Source organism: Perissodus microlepis, chromosome 15 (assembly GCF_051167445.1).
Source record: "Perissodus microlepis isolate ML-2025 ecotype Zambia chromosome 15, ASM5116744v1, whole genome shotgun sequence".
NCBI lineage: Eukaryota > Metazoa > Chordata > Actinopteri > Cichliformes > Cichlidae > Perissodus > Perissodus microlepis.
This window is the reverse complement of record NC_140475.1, coordinates 4,146,439-4,157,729: the sequence shown is the minus strand read 5'-3', so window position 1 is coordinate 4,157,729 and position 11,291 is coordinate 4,146,439. Positions and strand designations below refer to the sequence as shown.

General features: G+C 43.5%; 1 protein-coding gene across 1 annotated transcript; it reads left to right on the top strand.

The window, feature by feature from the left end:
- The first annotated feature begins 2,896 nt into the window (after positions 1–2,896).
- trib2 (tribbles pseudokinase 2) lies at positions 2,897–11,003 on the top strand. The gene is made up of 3 exons (XM_084953115.1): positions 2,897–4,936; positions 6,350–6,642; positions 8,677–11,003. Exons 1-3 carry the CDS (start codon positions 4,667–4,669, stop codon positions 9,149–9,151), a joined length of 1,038 nt encoding a protein of 345 aa, XP_084809241.1. The 5' UTR covers positions 2,897–4,666; the 3' UTR covers positions 9,152–11,003.
- Positions 11,004–11,291: the final 288 nt, after the last annotated feature.

Here is an 11,291-nt window from a genome sequence, read left to right as displayed (position 1 = left end):
CACAGCTGAAACGATTTTCTACCCCACTTCCTCCTCCTCTCTGTTCCCACTACAAAGTCCTCAGCTCTCCATTTTCAGCCACTTGAAAATGAGGTGTTGCCCGATCCCAGCGCAGAGAGTCGGACCAAAGCAAAACTGAGAATATGTCTGATATTAGCTTGGTTTCGGTTCTTTCTTAGTGACTCAAAGCATTTGTCGCACTTGTCTGGTGAGGCATCTTTGCCTTTCTTGGTTTGATTTGATGCCCTTTCGTCCCACTTGTCGCCGCACACTTTTATTTATTAATCAATAGGATGCTGTGAATTTTTTGAAAACGCAAGCCGAGCCCACAGAAAGATCCCCCCCACACACATTTTAATAAGTGATTAATTAATACACCAGACAAATAGACCACAAACGAACTTACAGATCATGATCTTGTTCTGCCTGTGCTGTAAAGTCTCTCCCTGCACCTTGTTACCCTCTGCCTGGACATTCTTCACCTTCTTGACTAAAGAGGTGTTAGTCAAAGTTATTTGAGCTGATAATAAACATTTGAAATGTACAGTAAAAGGGTAACTATCTTTAGAAATCCATCTTCTGGGTTCTAACCCTTGTCCACATCCTTGCTGCAGCCTCCTAGGTTTGAGTCTGCCCTGGGTCATTTTCTCCTCGTTATTCCCTGCTGTAGCCTATCCTTTCTAACAAAAAAGGCCAAAAATGTAAAGAAATAAAAAAGTAGTTTTCTGATGATCATTAAAATACTTAACCATTAGTGGATCTTTTCTTTGAGTAAAAGCAACATTATCACAGTGTGGAAAAACTCCAGCACAAGTAAATTTTTCTACTTTTGTGTACCGGTATAGCTCACCAAGATATGCCAAAGGTCACTGCTGGGGATCGGGTCTGAGTCCAATCCAAACCACTTCCTGTGTGGCTCTCTCTGACTTCCTGTCTACTCCGTACTGTACTAGTAAATAAAGGTTTAAAATGTCAACAACAGCGTGTGTGCACTACCAGAAATTCTGGCTTAAAAAGTAAAAGTATTTTTTACTGTTTTTTTAACTTTTACTGTAACAACAGAATACCACGTTCTCCTTTCTTCTCCTCTCCAGCTGAACGTCTGCTTATTGAGTCGTGGGTTTTTTGGCACCACAGTTTCTAACACTTCCACCCATCTTTGCTCTCTTTTGTCTTTCCCTTTCTCCACCTCTCGTCACGTTCTCCGAGCCGCCTGCTTCACCAGCCTCCGTCCTTCTGCCTCGCTCTCCCTCACGCTGTCTCCTCTCACTGAATGATCTCATTTCTCCTGTGCCTCTGCATCCATCTCTCCTGCTATGATTGAATTTCTCAGTGGAAGTTACCCACGGGGTGTGGATGTGACAGCATCGACTCTCGCTGGTGTCAACATGAGTTAGCTGGGGTTGCTATGTGACGGCAGGAAATTGGCTTCTCTCTGAATTTGGAAAATCCGAGAAAAATACCTTTAACGGTTCCTCATTTGATTGCGACCAGTGTGATAAAACATGAAAATGGCATTCCCCTGGTGGATCTGAGCCCCAACTGACTCCTTGTAACCTCGAGAATACTTAGAAAATTGACCTTAGATTCCATTTCTACATTCAAAACAGCCTGTTAAGAGGCGGGTGAGCAACTGCTGCAGGGATTCAAGGATGCTCAGCCGTCCACACTGACCTCTGTAGTCTTCCAGGACACATCATGTTTCAGTGGTTTACAGTCTCTCACTGGAAGGCACTGCTGGGGCAGCCTGGTGTTACTCCTCAGCATGTAGGCATGTCTGCAGAGCTGATGAGCCTGCGTGGATTTTCTCGAGCGCTGCCCTCCACTGCGAATGAGTCACACAGTGTATCAAGGAATGAGGGCAAAAGGAATCTTTGGAGATTATTATTCTGATTCATGCACAGCTGCGATTTCAGCTTAGCAGAATCCCCATTTTGGGGTTAGAGTGATGGGCAGATGCGGAGCCTGCAGAGGCATCAAACAGAAATGTACTCCAGCAAAACCCATGTGTGTATCCCTGTGTTTATTTAGCTCGTAGTAACCTGTAACACTTTTACAGTTCACAAGTTCAGTTCTTGACTGAGTGGGTGAAACCAAAGTGCAGCTATTGTGCACGGAAGAATGTTCCAGCATTTTGACAAGGAGCAAAGTGGGTGGCTCACAGAGATTATCTCACATAACCCACATGCATTCATACATGCACATACATTTGACGAGCTCGTGGGTGCTGCCGCATTCGAAGACCAGAAACGATGAGGGGCGAAAAAATGCATTTCCATGCTGTGGGGGCTTATTCAAGCACACGGTGAGAAACAAGGATTTTGAACAGAGCACGTCTGTGTACGCGCACGCACATCGCACGCGGGAGAACAAACATTAAATCAAACACTTCTGCCAGTGTCTTGTGTCCAGCTGCAAGCATTCCTCACACCGCCCTGGAGTCCTAGATGGAATTGCACAAGCCTGCCGTCACACCTCCTGGTTACAGTGTATAGGGAAGAACAATGAATAATGAAGCTCTTCCATGCACAACTGTGTAACAGAACAATCTGCTGCAAGACATGTCTAAGATGCACGCACCCCCTGTGCTAGCTTTTTAATGAAGCACACTTGGCACACAAATAAATAAATAAAAATCTGGAGTATTATATTTCCACTGATTTCTGTCTTAGCTGTTTTACATTGCATTTGTAATGAGTACCATATTACACTACTTGGTTTTTTTGAGTTTGCTGTAACTTTTATCTTTTGTGGAGTGGAGTGAAATATCTTATACTGAAAAATGAAGTCCCGTTTCAAAAGAAATAAATCTGTCAGCATGACTTTTTTGGGCTTGAATTTGAATAGGGAAATGTGTAAAATTACAGAAATATATAATTTAATTATTTTGGTGTAACATGAATACCCATGGGGGGCGGGGGGCGTCTTTATGGGTAAAAAAAAAAGTTTCTGTTCTCCTTGACATTTTACAAAGCCATCCAGTGGGCCGGATTGGTGTCTTTGCTTGGCTGATTCTGGCCCCCGGGCCTTATGTTTGACACCCCAGGCTTAGGCCCTCCTTTAGTTACACTTTCATGTAATTTTAAATATAGACTCAACTGTATCCTAAGGGCTTAGTAACGCAGTTTGTTTTCCTGTTTTCATTTACAGGTGTAGATGCCGCCACAAAAAAAGGTGTTACAAATAACAGGATTTTATGCGGTAACTGCGCTGAACGGTGTGTGTGCTATTGTGAGAGCGGGATCTCCCTCGCTTTCCCTTGAATGACATTTCAGGAGGAAACACATTTGTAACACAGCACGTACAGTAGCTATACTCTCACTCCGGCCCCCCCTCCCCATCCAATTTACCAGCATGCGACGCATTTAGATTCCTGGGGGTGTAGCCGCACTACATGGCTCTCACATGACTTCACCGCATATTATAAGGCAGCTCGGAAGCCAATGAGCTCTCGCTGTTTAAATGACGTCAGGGGGCGGGTCGGCATGCCTCTTTGTATGTGTGTGCATGTGCGCAGGTGTGCGTGTGTACAGAAGCCCCCCCCACCCCACCTTCCCGTCCTCGTCCCCTCCTCCGTCAGGCAGGCAGGCTTGCTCTCTCTGTCTGTACAGGCGCAGTGTGTACAGCTCGGCTGGCCTCCCTCCGCACTTGAATGGACTAGATTCCCAGCCACGTAAGAAGCACAGCGGCACCACGGGAGAGGATGTCCTGCTGAATCGAGGGATTGGCCTGGGAAAGTCGGCCGGCCGTCCCTTCCTTCCTTCCATCAGATTTATATCAGCAGACACTCAAGAAAGACGACACTTTTATTCCGCAGGACTGGACCAGCAGAAAGAGAGAGGACGTCGACTCCCGCACACAAAGAGCCACAGCAGTCTTTTTTCCGGATGGGGGTTTCTCCTTGTGTGATAGATGACAATCAGCGTGCATGGATATGATCCCGGGGAACAAGGCCGTGCACTGACCTGGTACTAGTTAGCCAAGGGAGCTAACTAGTTAGCTCTGCACCTGCTAGCTACTAATAGTCTAAAAAGTCAGCAGCTATAATTGGGCTGGAAAGTTGCTTTATTTGTTTCTATTTTTGCATTTTTCCCCTTGCCTGACAGCTGTGTCTTATAAATTGTTTCCGTTTTATGAAACGTGCCATACCGTTAACCGGCAAGATAAGCTAGCAAGACGAGCTGCGGGTTTACTCTTCATTCATTTTAAAAGCTAACTTTTGGCAACCTTTGTTGCAGTTTTGTTCGCACTTAACGTCAGTGAAGCTGCAGCACGTCTGTACTAAGGGGTTTCATCCAGCTTAAGTCAGTAATTCTTAATTTTTCCTTTACCCCAGTCTCATCCAATGAATGGAAAACAAAGAGGTGCAAGTGAGCAGTAAAAAATCAGAGACCAATTTTAGTTGCATGAAATCCAGCGAGCCAGTTTTGGCTGCACAGAGTCGGTTAGATTTTGCAAAGGCAAGGTGCATTTAAATCTCTTATTTTTTTATTATTTTTTTTAGAAAAAAATTATTATTTATTTTTTTTTACTTCATGCAAGCGTAACAGAAGTACTTGGACGAATTGTCTTTCTGCACAACGAAGTGTTATCCCGACAGAAGAGGATAAGAAGAACAAGGAGGAGGAAGGCCCCCGATTTTGTGGAGATATCGCACTTATTCCTCATGAACATACAGAGGTCAAATCCAATTAACATTTCACGCTATGGGAGATCGCGGCACAAAGCGCACGATTTCGAAGAATTGTCTTGTTTAAGGACTACAGAGTCTCATCAGAGTTTCAGCCCCAACCTCGGGTCTCCCAGCCCGCCGGAGACCCCAGACTCCTCGCACTGTATCTCCCGCATCGGGGACTACCTTTTGTTGGAGCCGCTGGAGGGAGACCACGTTTTCAGAGCCGCCCACCTGCACAGCGGGGACGAGCTCGTATGTAAGGTTAGTAGGCAATATGGTAACAAACCTTTCTATTTCGCAGCATGACTTTACTCCCCCCCCCCTTGTGACGTCAATCTGGGGAGAAAAAAATATATTCACACATATATTTTTTACTGCACGAAATATTTTTTAGGGGTGCGTTGCTTGCATGTCTAGATGAATTAAAACGACTTTATTTCGATGCCTAATGTCCTCGGATGTGATGAATGTGCTATGCAGAAAAATCCTGAGCTGGCTTTTATGGGTTTCCTGTCCACCATCTCCACTTTTTAATAATTGCTTGAACTGTAAATAGAGAGCTGGCAGCAGCAGCCTAATGGAAAAAGTGAATGGAGTGAGCTGTGTGGCTTGGATTGCATGATGTAACGTTGACAAAGGAGTGAGTAACCACGCACACACTCCTCTGTGCTATTCTGGCACAGCTTCTTTCTTTCATGGCACAGTGCTCACTCTTGGATCTGTAGTGCCAACATATCCATAGTGCACCTTTTTTCTTTTTGTTTTCTTTTTTGCACCAGGTGCTCAGATTTTAAAGGGAAGTTGATCTGAGTAAAATGCACAAATTCAAAAACATATATAAAAAACGCTGCCCTGTTAAGCTTGGATCAAACTCATGGCCTCTCCTCACCACATTTATAGCTTCTACTGACTTCTGTAAATTACTGATTATGAGGGCCGGTGGGTTGTCCCTGAGGCTTAAGTGGATAAATTGAGGCAATACTTGCATGCACCCTTGGACTCGTACGCCACAACATATCAAATAACCTGTGCCTTTTGACTTGAGATAATGTTTTGTCAGGGCAATAACAAATTAATGGCCTTTGGCACAAGCCTGTGTACTAACTGCTGTTTGACCCCCATCTGCTTTGTGCTGGTTTCAATACAGCGGTGATCAATTCCCTCCCCCCCTTTTTCAGGATTGATTTTTCTTGTCTAGCTGGAGTCTTAGGCTGCAACTTAAGATCCCCAGACCTGTGGGGTGTATTTGTATCGACTGCAAGAGGAGCCCTCTCACCTGAACTGCATGTACTGAAAGTCAATTGGGGGTTACTATGGAAACAAAAGAGACACTGCAACCCCCAGGCTGCAGCACAATGCCATGTACTAATACAATGCTTTCAGTTTGCCTCTATTTAACCTTACTCGCTCTGCCAAAAGACCAAGTTTGGTGTCCCGGGAATGTGTTGGATTACTCATGTGTTGGTTACATTTAGTTCAATTAGAGGGCAATTTACACCTCCTTCAGTTGGATTTAATTGTGTAAATCTATGGTGGGAAAGGTTTGGTTTATAGATCTCCAACCACCAAAAGAATCTAATGATATAGCTGAAAAAAATATATACATACGATCTAATTCTCCACATTGCTAACAGTAAGCATAAAAGCATAAATTCTTCCTTCTTCTGATTGCAGGTTTTCGATGTTGGCCGATACCAGGAGTCACTGGCGGCCTACTTCGCCCTTGGCCAGCACCAGCACATTAACCAAATCCTGGAGATTTTGCTTGGGGAGACGCGGGCCTATGTGTTCTTCGAGAGAAGCTATGGCGACATGCACTCTTTTGTCCGTACCTGCAAGAAGTTGCGAGAGGACGAAGCTGCCAGGCTCTTCTATCAGATAGCCTCGGCTGTGGCACATTGCCACGACAACGGACTGGTTCTCCGTGACCTCAAACTGAGGAAGTTTGTCTTCAAGAATGAGGACAGGTGAGTCCCATGGAAACCTTAGCATCTTTTGTGCACTTTGCAGTTTCCCTCTGTTTTTTTTTTTTTTTTGTGTATAAGATGCTATCGGTATGTGTGTGATATTACAGCTAATACCGCAGATAGTGTAAGTTGACACTATACAAGGTGTTGTGCAGAATGAAGGAAACATGAGCCTTTTGTGTGTCGCCTGGTTATTCTTGTGCACATATACTGTAAATGTGAATGGAATCACACTTGGGGGAAGGAAATGAGTTACACAAATGTAATTGCTACTCATGCTAAGACTCAGGAAAGCTGTTGAGCTGAGAAACATGGACAGATAAGTTATCAGGGGAAGCTTTTGCATGGCAGATGATCCATTACTCTGGGCTTATGTGTGATGGAAACTTTAGAATAACACTTTTCACAGTGCGGGTTTACTGACCCCTGCTGGCAGCATTTGAAAACTACAAAAAATCCAGACATCTGTTAGAGCAGCTTTTTAAGTTCTTTTTTTCTTTTAAAGAATTTGAGTGGATGCCAGTTCAGACTCAACGTTTATTCTTTTCATTAGATACTGTATACAAATCCCAGCACTAAAGCATCTCCTTAAGTACATCTTATTTAACACCTTGAAGCCACATGCTGCACTCAGGGCCTTCAGTCTGAAAAATGTGACGTCATTCTCTGGCGCTCTCTGTGGAAAAGAGAAGTTGAGCCGCCTCACATATTTAGTACAGGTCCAGTAACCTTGAATGTCACCGGGCTCGGATGCTGAGGGCCCCTTCCACTAAATGATTCATGCCGGGTGAATTCTAAGAGTGATGTGAAGGGCAGCACTGGGTCGCATTTACTATGTGGCCTGTCAAGACTCCTCTTACAACCTTTCAGTCCTGCTGAAACGGTGAACGAGTGCAGAGAGATGAGAGAGGAGACAAAGCTGCCTTAGAGAGACCTCCTCTGGCTCTGAGGCCAAGTGTGGAACAAAACGCTGCGATGACTGCAGAGAGGAGTGGATGAGCAGACAGAAAATGATACCCGAGCAGGCTTCTGCAGCATTCGTTGGCTTCTTGACCCGAATTTGTCATGCTGCCGTTAACCCTTGACCAAACGGCGGCATCAGTCAAACGCTGGCCTCGAGTAGAATCATGTAGCTATTAAACAAGGCTCGTTTGTTTCTTTCTTCTCTACCACGCCTCAAGATATTTTATCATGAGCGCCGCCTCTGACTCAGCTGAAATGCACAATGTGTGCTAATATTAAATTCGGCTCCGTTTTAGTAGTTTGCCTTCCTAGGTCCTCTTAGCTCTAATTGCAGGTTTGCACATCCTCCAAATGAGCTGTTATGCAGGCAGTGGTGTGCTGTGTTTAAAATTCACACAGCTCTTTATATTGCAGGGGAACAATGGGTATTTTGCTCAAGGAAACAATAGAATGTTCCTCGTTTTAAAACCTAAAATCGTTCTGCCACGTATTAATGAAAGGAAACGGCCTCGTGTGAAAGTCAAACGTAGCAATAAATACATCCTTCTCTTCGATCACAGTCTCGTTGCTTGGTGCATCATATCGTATTGTCTTTACCTGCTTCTGCTGGCTGACTGTTCATATATGGGGGCTTTTTGTTTTCGGTGCTTGAACTTGCACAGATTCTTCAGTGATAAAGCTTCTCAACAATTAGTCGCTATTATGAATACCCAGGGGCATTGTAGCAACTGTTGCAGGGTTTAGAGCAAAGAGTGCAAATAGATGCTTTGGTGAGTAGGAGGGGGGGAAAAAAGATTTTACTTTTCTGATCAGTTACCCATAATTATGTTTCTTCTGGAAAATCTGTTTGTATAATGCCACTTTTTATATATTGAAAAGAAATGTCAGACGTAAGCTGAGAGAATTATGCGATCCACTTCCACTGACATCCAAAAGTGATGGATTTAAAGTACTTTACGTTGCCTGTCAGAACAAATTACCCACTTGATGGTTTTCTTCTGATTGCTCAAATTCTTTCTATATCATCCACATTTATAAGGAGCTCAATGAGTTTTGTTTGTGTGTCTGCAGAAGCCTTGTGAAGCTGGAGAGCCTCGAGGACACGTACATCCTGAATGGGCACGATGATTCCCTGTCAGATAAACATGGCTGCCCCGCCTACGTCAGCCCCGAGATCCTCAATGCCAGCGGCAGCTACTCGGGGAAGGCAGCTGACGTCTGGAGCCTGGGCGTCATGCTTTATACCATCCTCGTGGGGCGCTACCCTTTCCACGATGTCGAACCCGGCTCGCTGTTCAGCAAAATCCGCAGGGGCCACTTCAACATCCCAGAAACGCTGACGCCCAAGGCCAAGTGCCTGATCCGCTCCATCCTCCGTCGGGAGCCGGCGGAGCGCCTCACCTCTCGGGAGATTCTGGAGCACCCGTGGTTTGCCTCCTCCGGGGCGCTAGGGGGCACTGCAGTGCACAGCAGAGGGGAAAGGGAGCAGGAGCAGATGGTGCCTGAGGTGAACATGGAAGAGGAGCTGGAGCAGTTCTTCAGCTGAGCAAACACCAAGCACAAACGGACGACTCCGCCACGGTTGGCTCGCCAAGCTCGCAGCAGAGCCAAAAAAATAAACAGTAGAGTAGAAGTAAATAGGTGAATTTGTCACTCATAAAAAAAAGGTGTTTCCATTGTGTTTCCTTTGCCACCATTTCATGGAAAACCTTGAGTCTGGCATGACAAATGGCATCTATACATCATCTGGCGATGCACGTCCCGATCGGGGATGTTGCGACCAGATATGCAAGTTGCAAACAATGTAGCAAATGTTCTTTTTTTTTTTCCAGATCTGTTTTGTTTTAAATGTGGTGCTCATAGAAGTAGACACATTCATCTTTTTTTTTTTTCTTTTTTTGACACTATGGAAAGCATGAAGGGACATACAAACAAGGAATCCGAGGAGAACAATCCTAAAGGAACTGACAGACTCGCAACACCCCAGCTCTTTTTATTGGTTTTCTTTAGTTTGATGTCATAGCTTTAGGTGGTCATAGTTCTGACCCAGGCGCATTGTTTAAACGGAGCAGGCGTTTTCTTGTGGTTGTCATCATAATCGACATGGCTGACCTCGCCCTTGTCTCATGGTTTTAAGTTTTATGTCGTGTGTCCATGTCTCGTTTGTCTGTTTTATATTGTTGAAGATTCTGACAGTCACTAAACTCCTCAATGGCCTTGTCTTTTGTTATGTTTCCACCTCCTCCTGTCTCTTACCACACTTTTGTTTTTCCACATTACTTTTGTAAAGCATTTTTGTTTTTTAAAAAGCTATTCCAGTCTATTGTTACTGCTGCTTTATTGTCACTCTGTACACCTCAATCTTAATCTATTTTCATAGTCAGCCTCCCCACACGGTATCATGCACTTGATGTATTAGGTGAAAGGATGATTCCACCTCTAAAATTAGCTTACTTTTTTTTTTTTTTTTTTAAATATATAATTTAATTCCATTCTTCAGTTGTAGGAACAAGAACATAACATTTATTTAAATTGTAACAGCTATATTATATATATAATAAATAAATAAATAAATATATAATTTTTTTTTTTTTTTTTTTTAAACTACATTGCAGGGTTTTTCTTTATCCAGAGATTCCTTTTTCATGTATGATGTAGGCAATATCTTGACACAGGACAGGCGCTAACAGAGAAAAAACAAACAAAAAAAACCGGTCTGTCTGAAGTTTTAGAATACACATTATCTTCTGTGCCAGTATTCCTGTACCCCCGACAGCCTCATGCCACCCAGTCTCCCTCACTTCTTTTTAAGAAAATTGATATGAGATATTCAGTGATAGTATTGCTATGACATGCTCACTCCAGAACCTCATGTTAGGTTGGTTTTTTATTTTGTTTTTTGTTTTTCTACTCCCTGCTTAGGTTCTGTGAAATGGTCATGCTCGAAAATGGGTACCAGTGGACACGTTTTGTCGTATCTCAATGTTACTTGAATTTGTGTTTTCCTTAACTAGACATTGGCATGTGCTCCATGAATGCTATAGCCTGCCTAGCAAAGGGTGGGAGGTCGGGGTGGGGTTAGGAGGGTGCTCGTTTTTCTTTTTCTTTTCTTTCTTTTTTTTAAGAAAAGTTTAAAAACAGGAAAAATTCTCAGTTTGCTGCTTTTCTGAGTTGTTTTGGATTTAAACAGTAAAACAGCTATTGCTTTCATCGTTTTTGTAGACTGAGCTACCTTTATTTAAGCTGGTGCTGATTTGGTGCTAATGTTTAGTCCTTTTTTTGTTTCATGGAGGGGGATGGTGCATGGTGGGATATCTGCCTCAGATGTTCTGATTGTATCGTAACAGATTCTGGTGTTTTGTCCAAATTTATTCAGTAAAATAAATTGTGAACTACTACTGGATTTTGTTTTGGGGTTTTTTTTCTTTCTTTTTGTTTTTTTTTTCCTGTACATACAAAATAAAAGCTCTTCAGCACAACGTGCAGAATCACGCATCATTACACGCTTAACATTTGTAATGTTGTAATGGCTACATTTAATAAAAACACACACAGGCACACCATTTCATCTTTACATTGTGAGATAAAGACACTACAATAATACAGAGAGATCCCCAACAATCATGTGATCCCGTTTGGGCAAGCATTTTGGCAACAGAGGGAAGGGAAAACTCCCTTTTAACAGG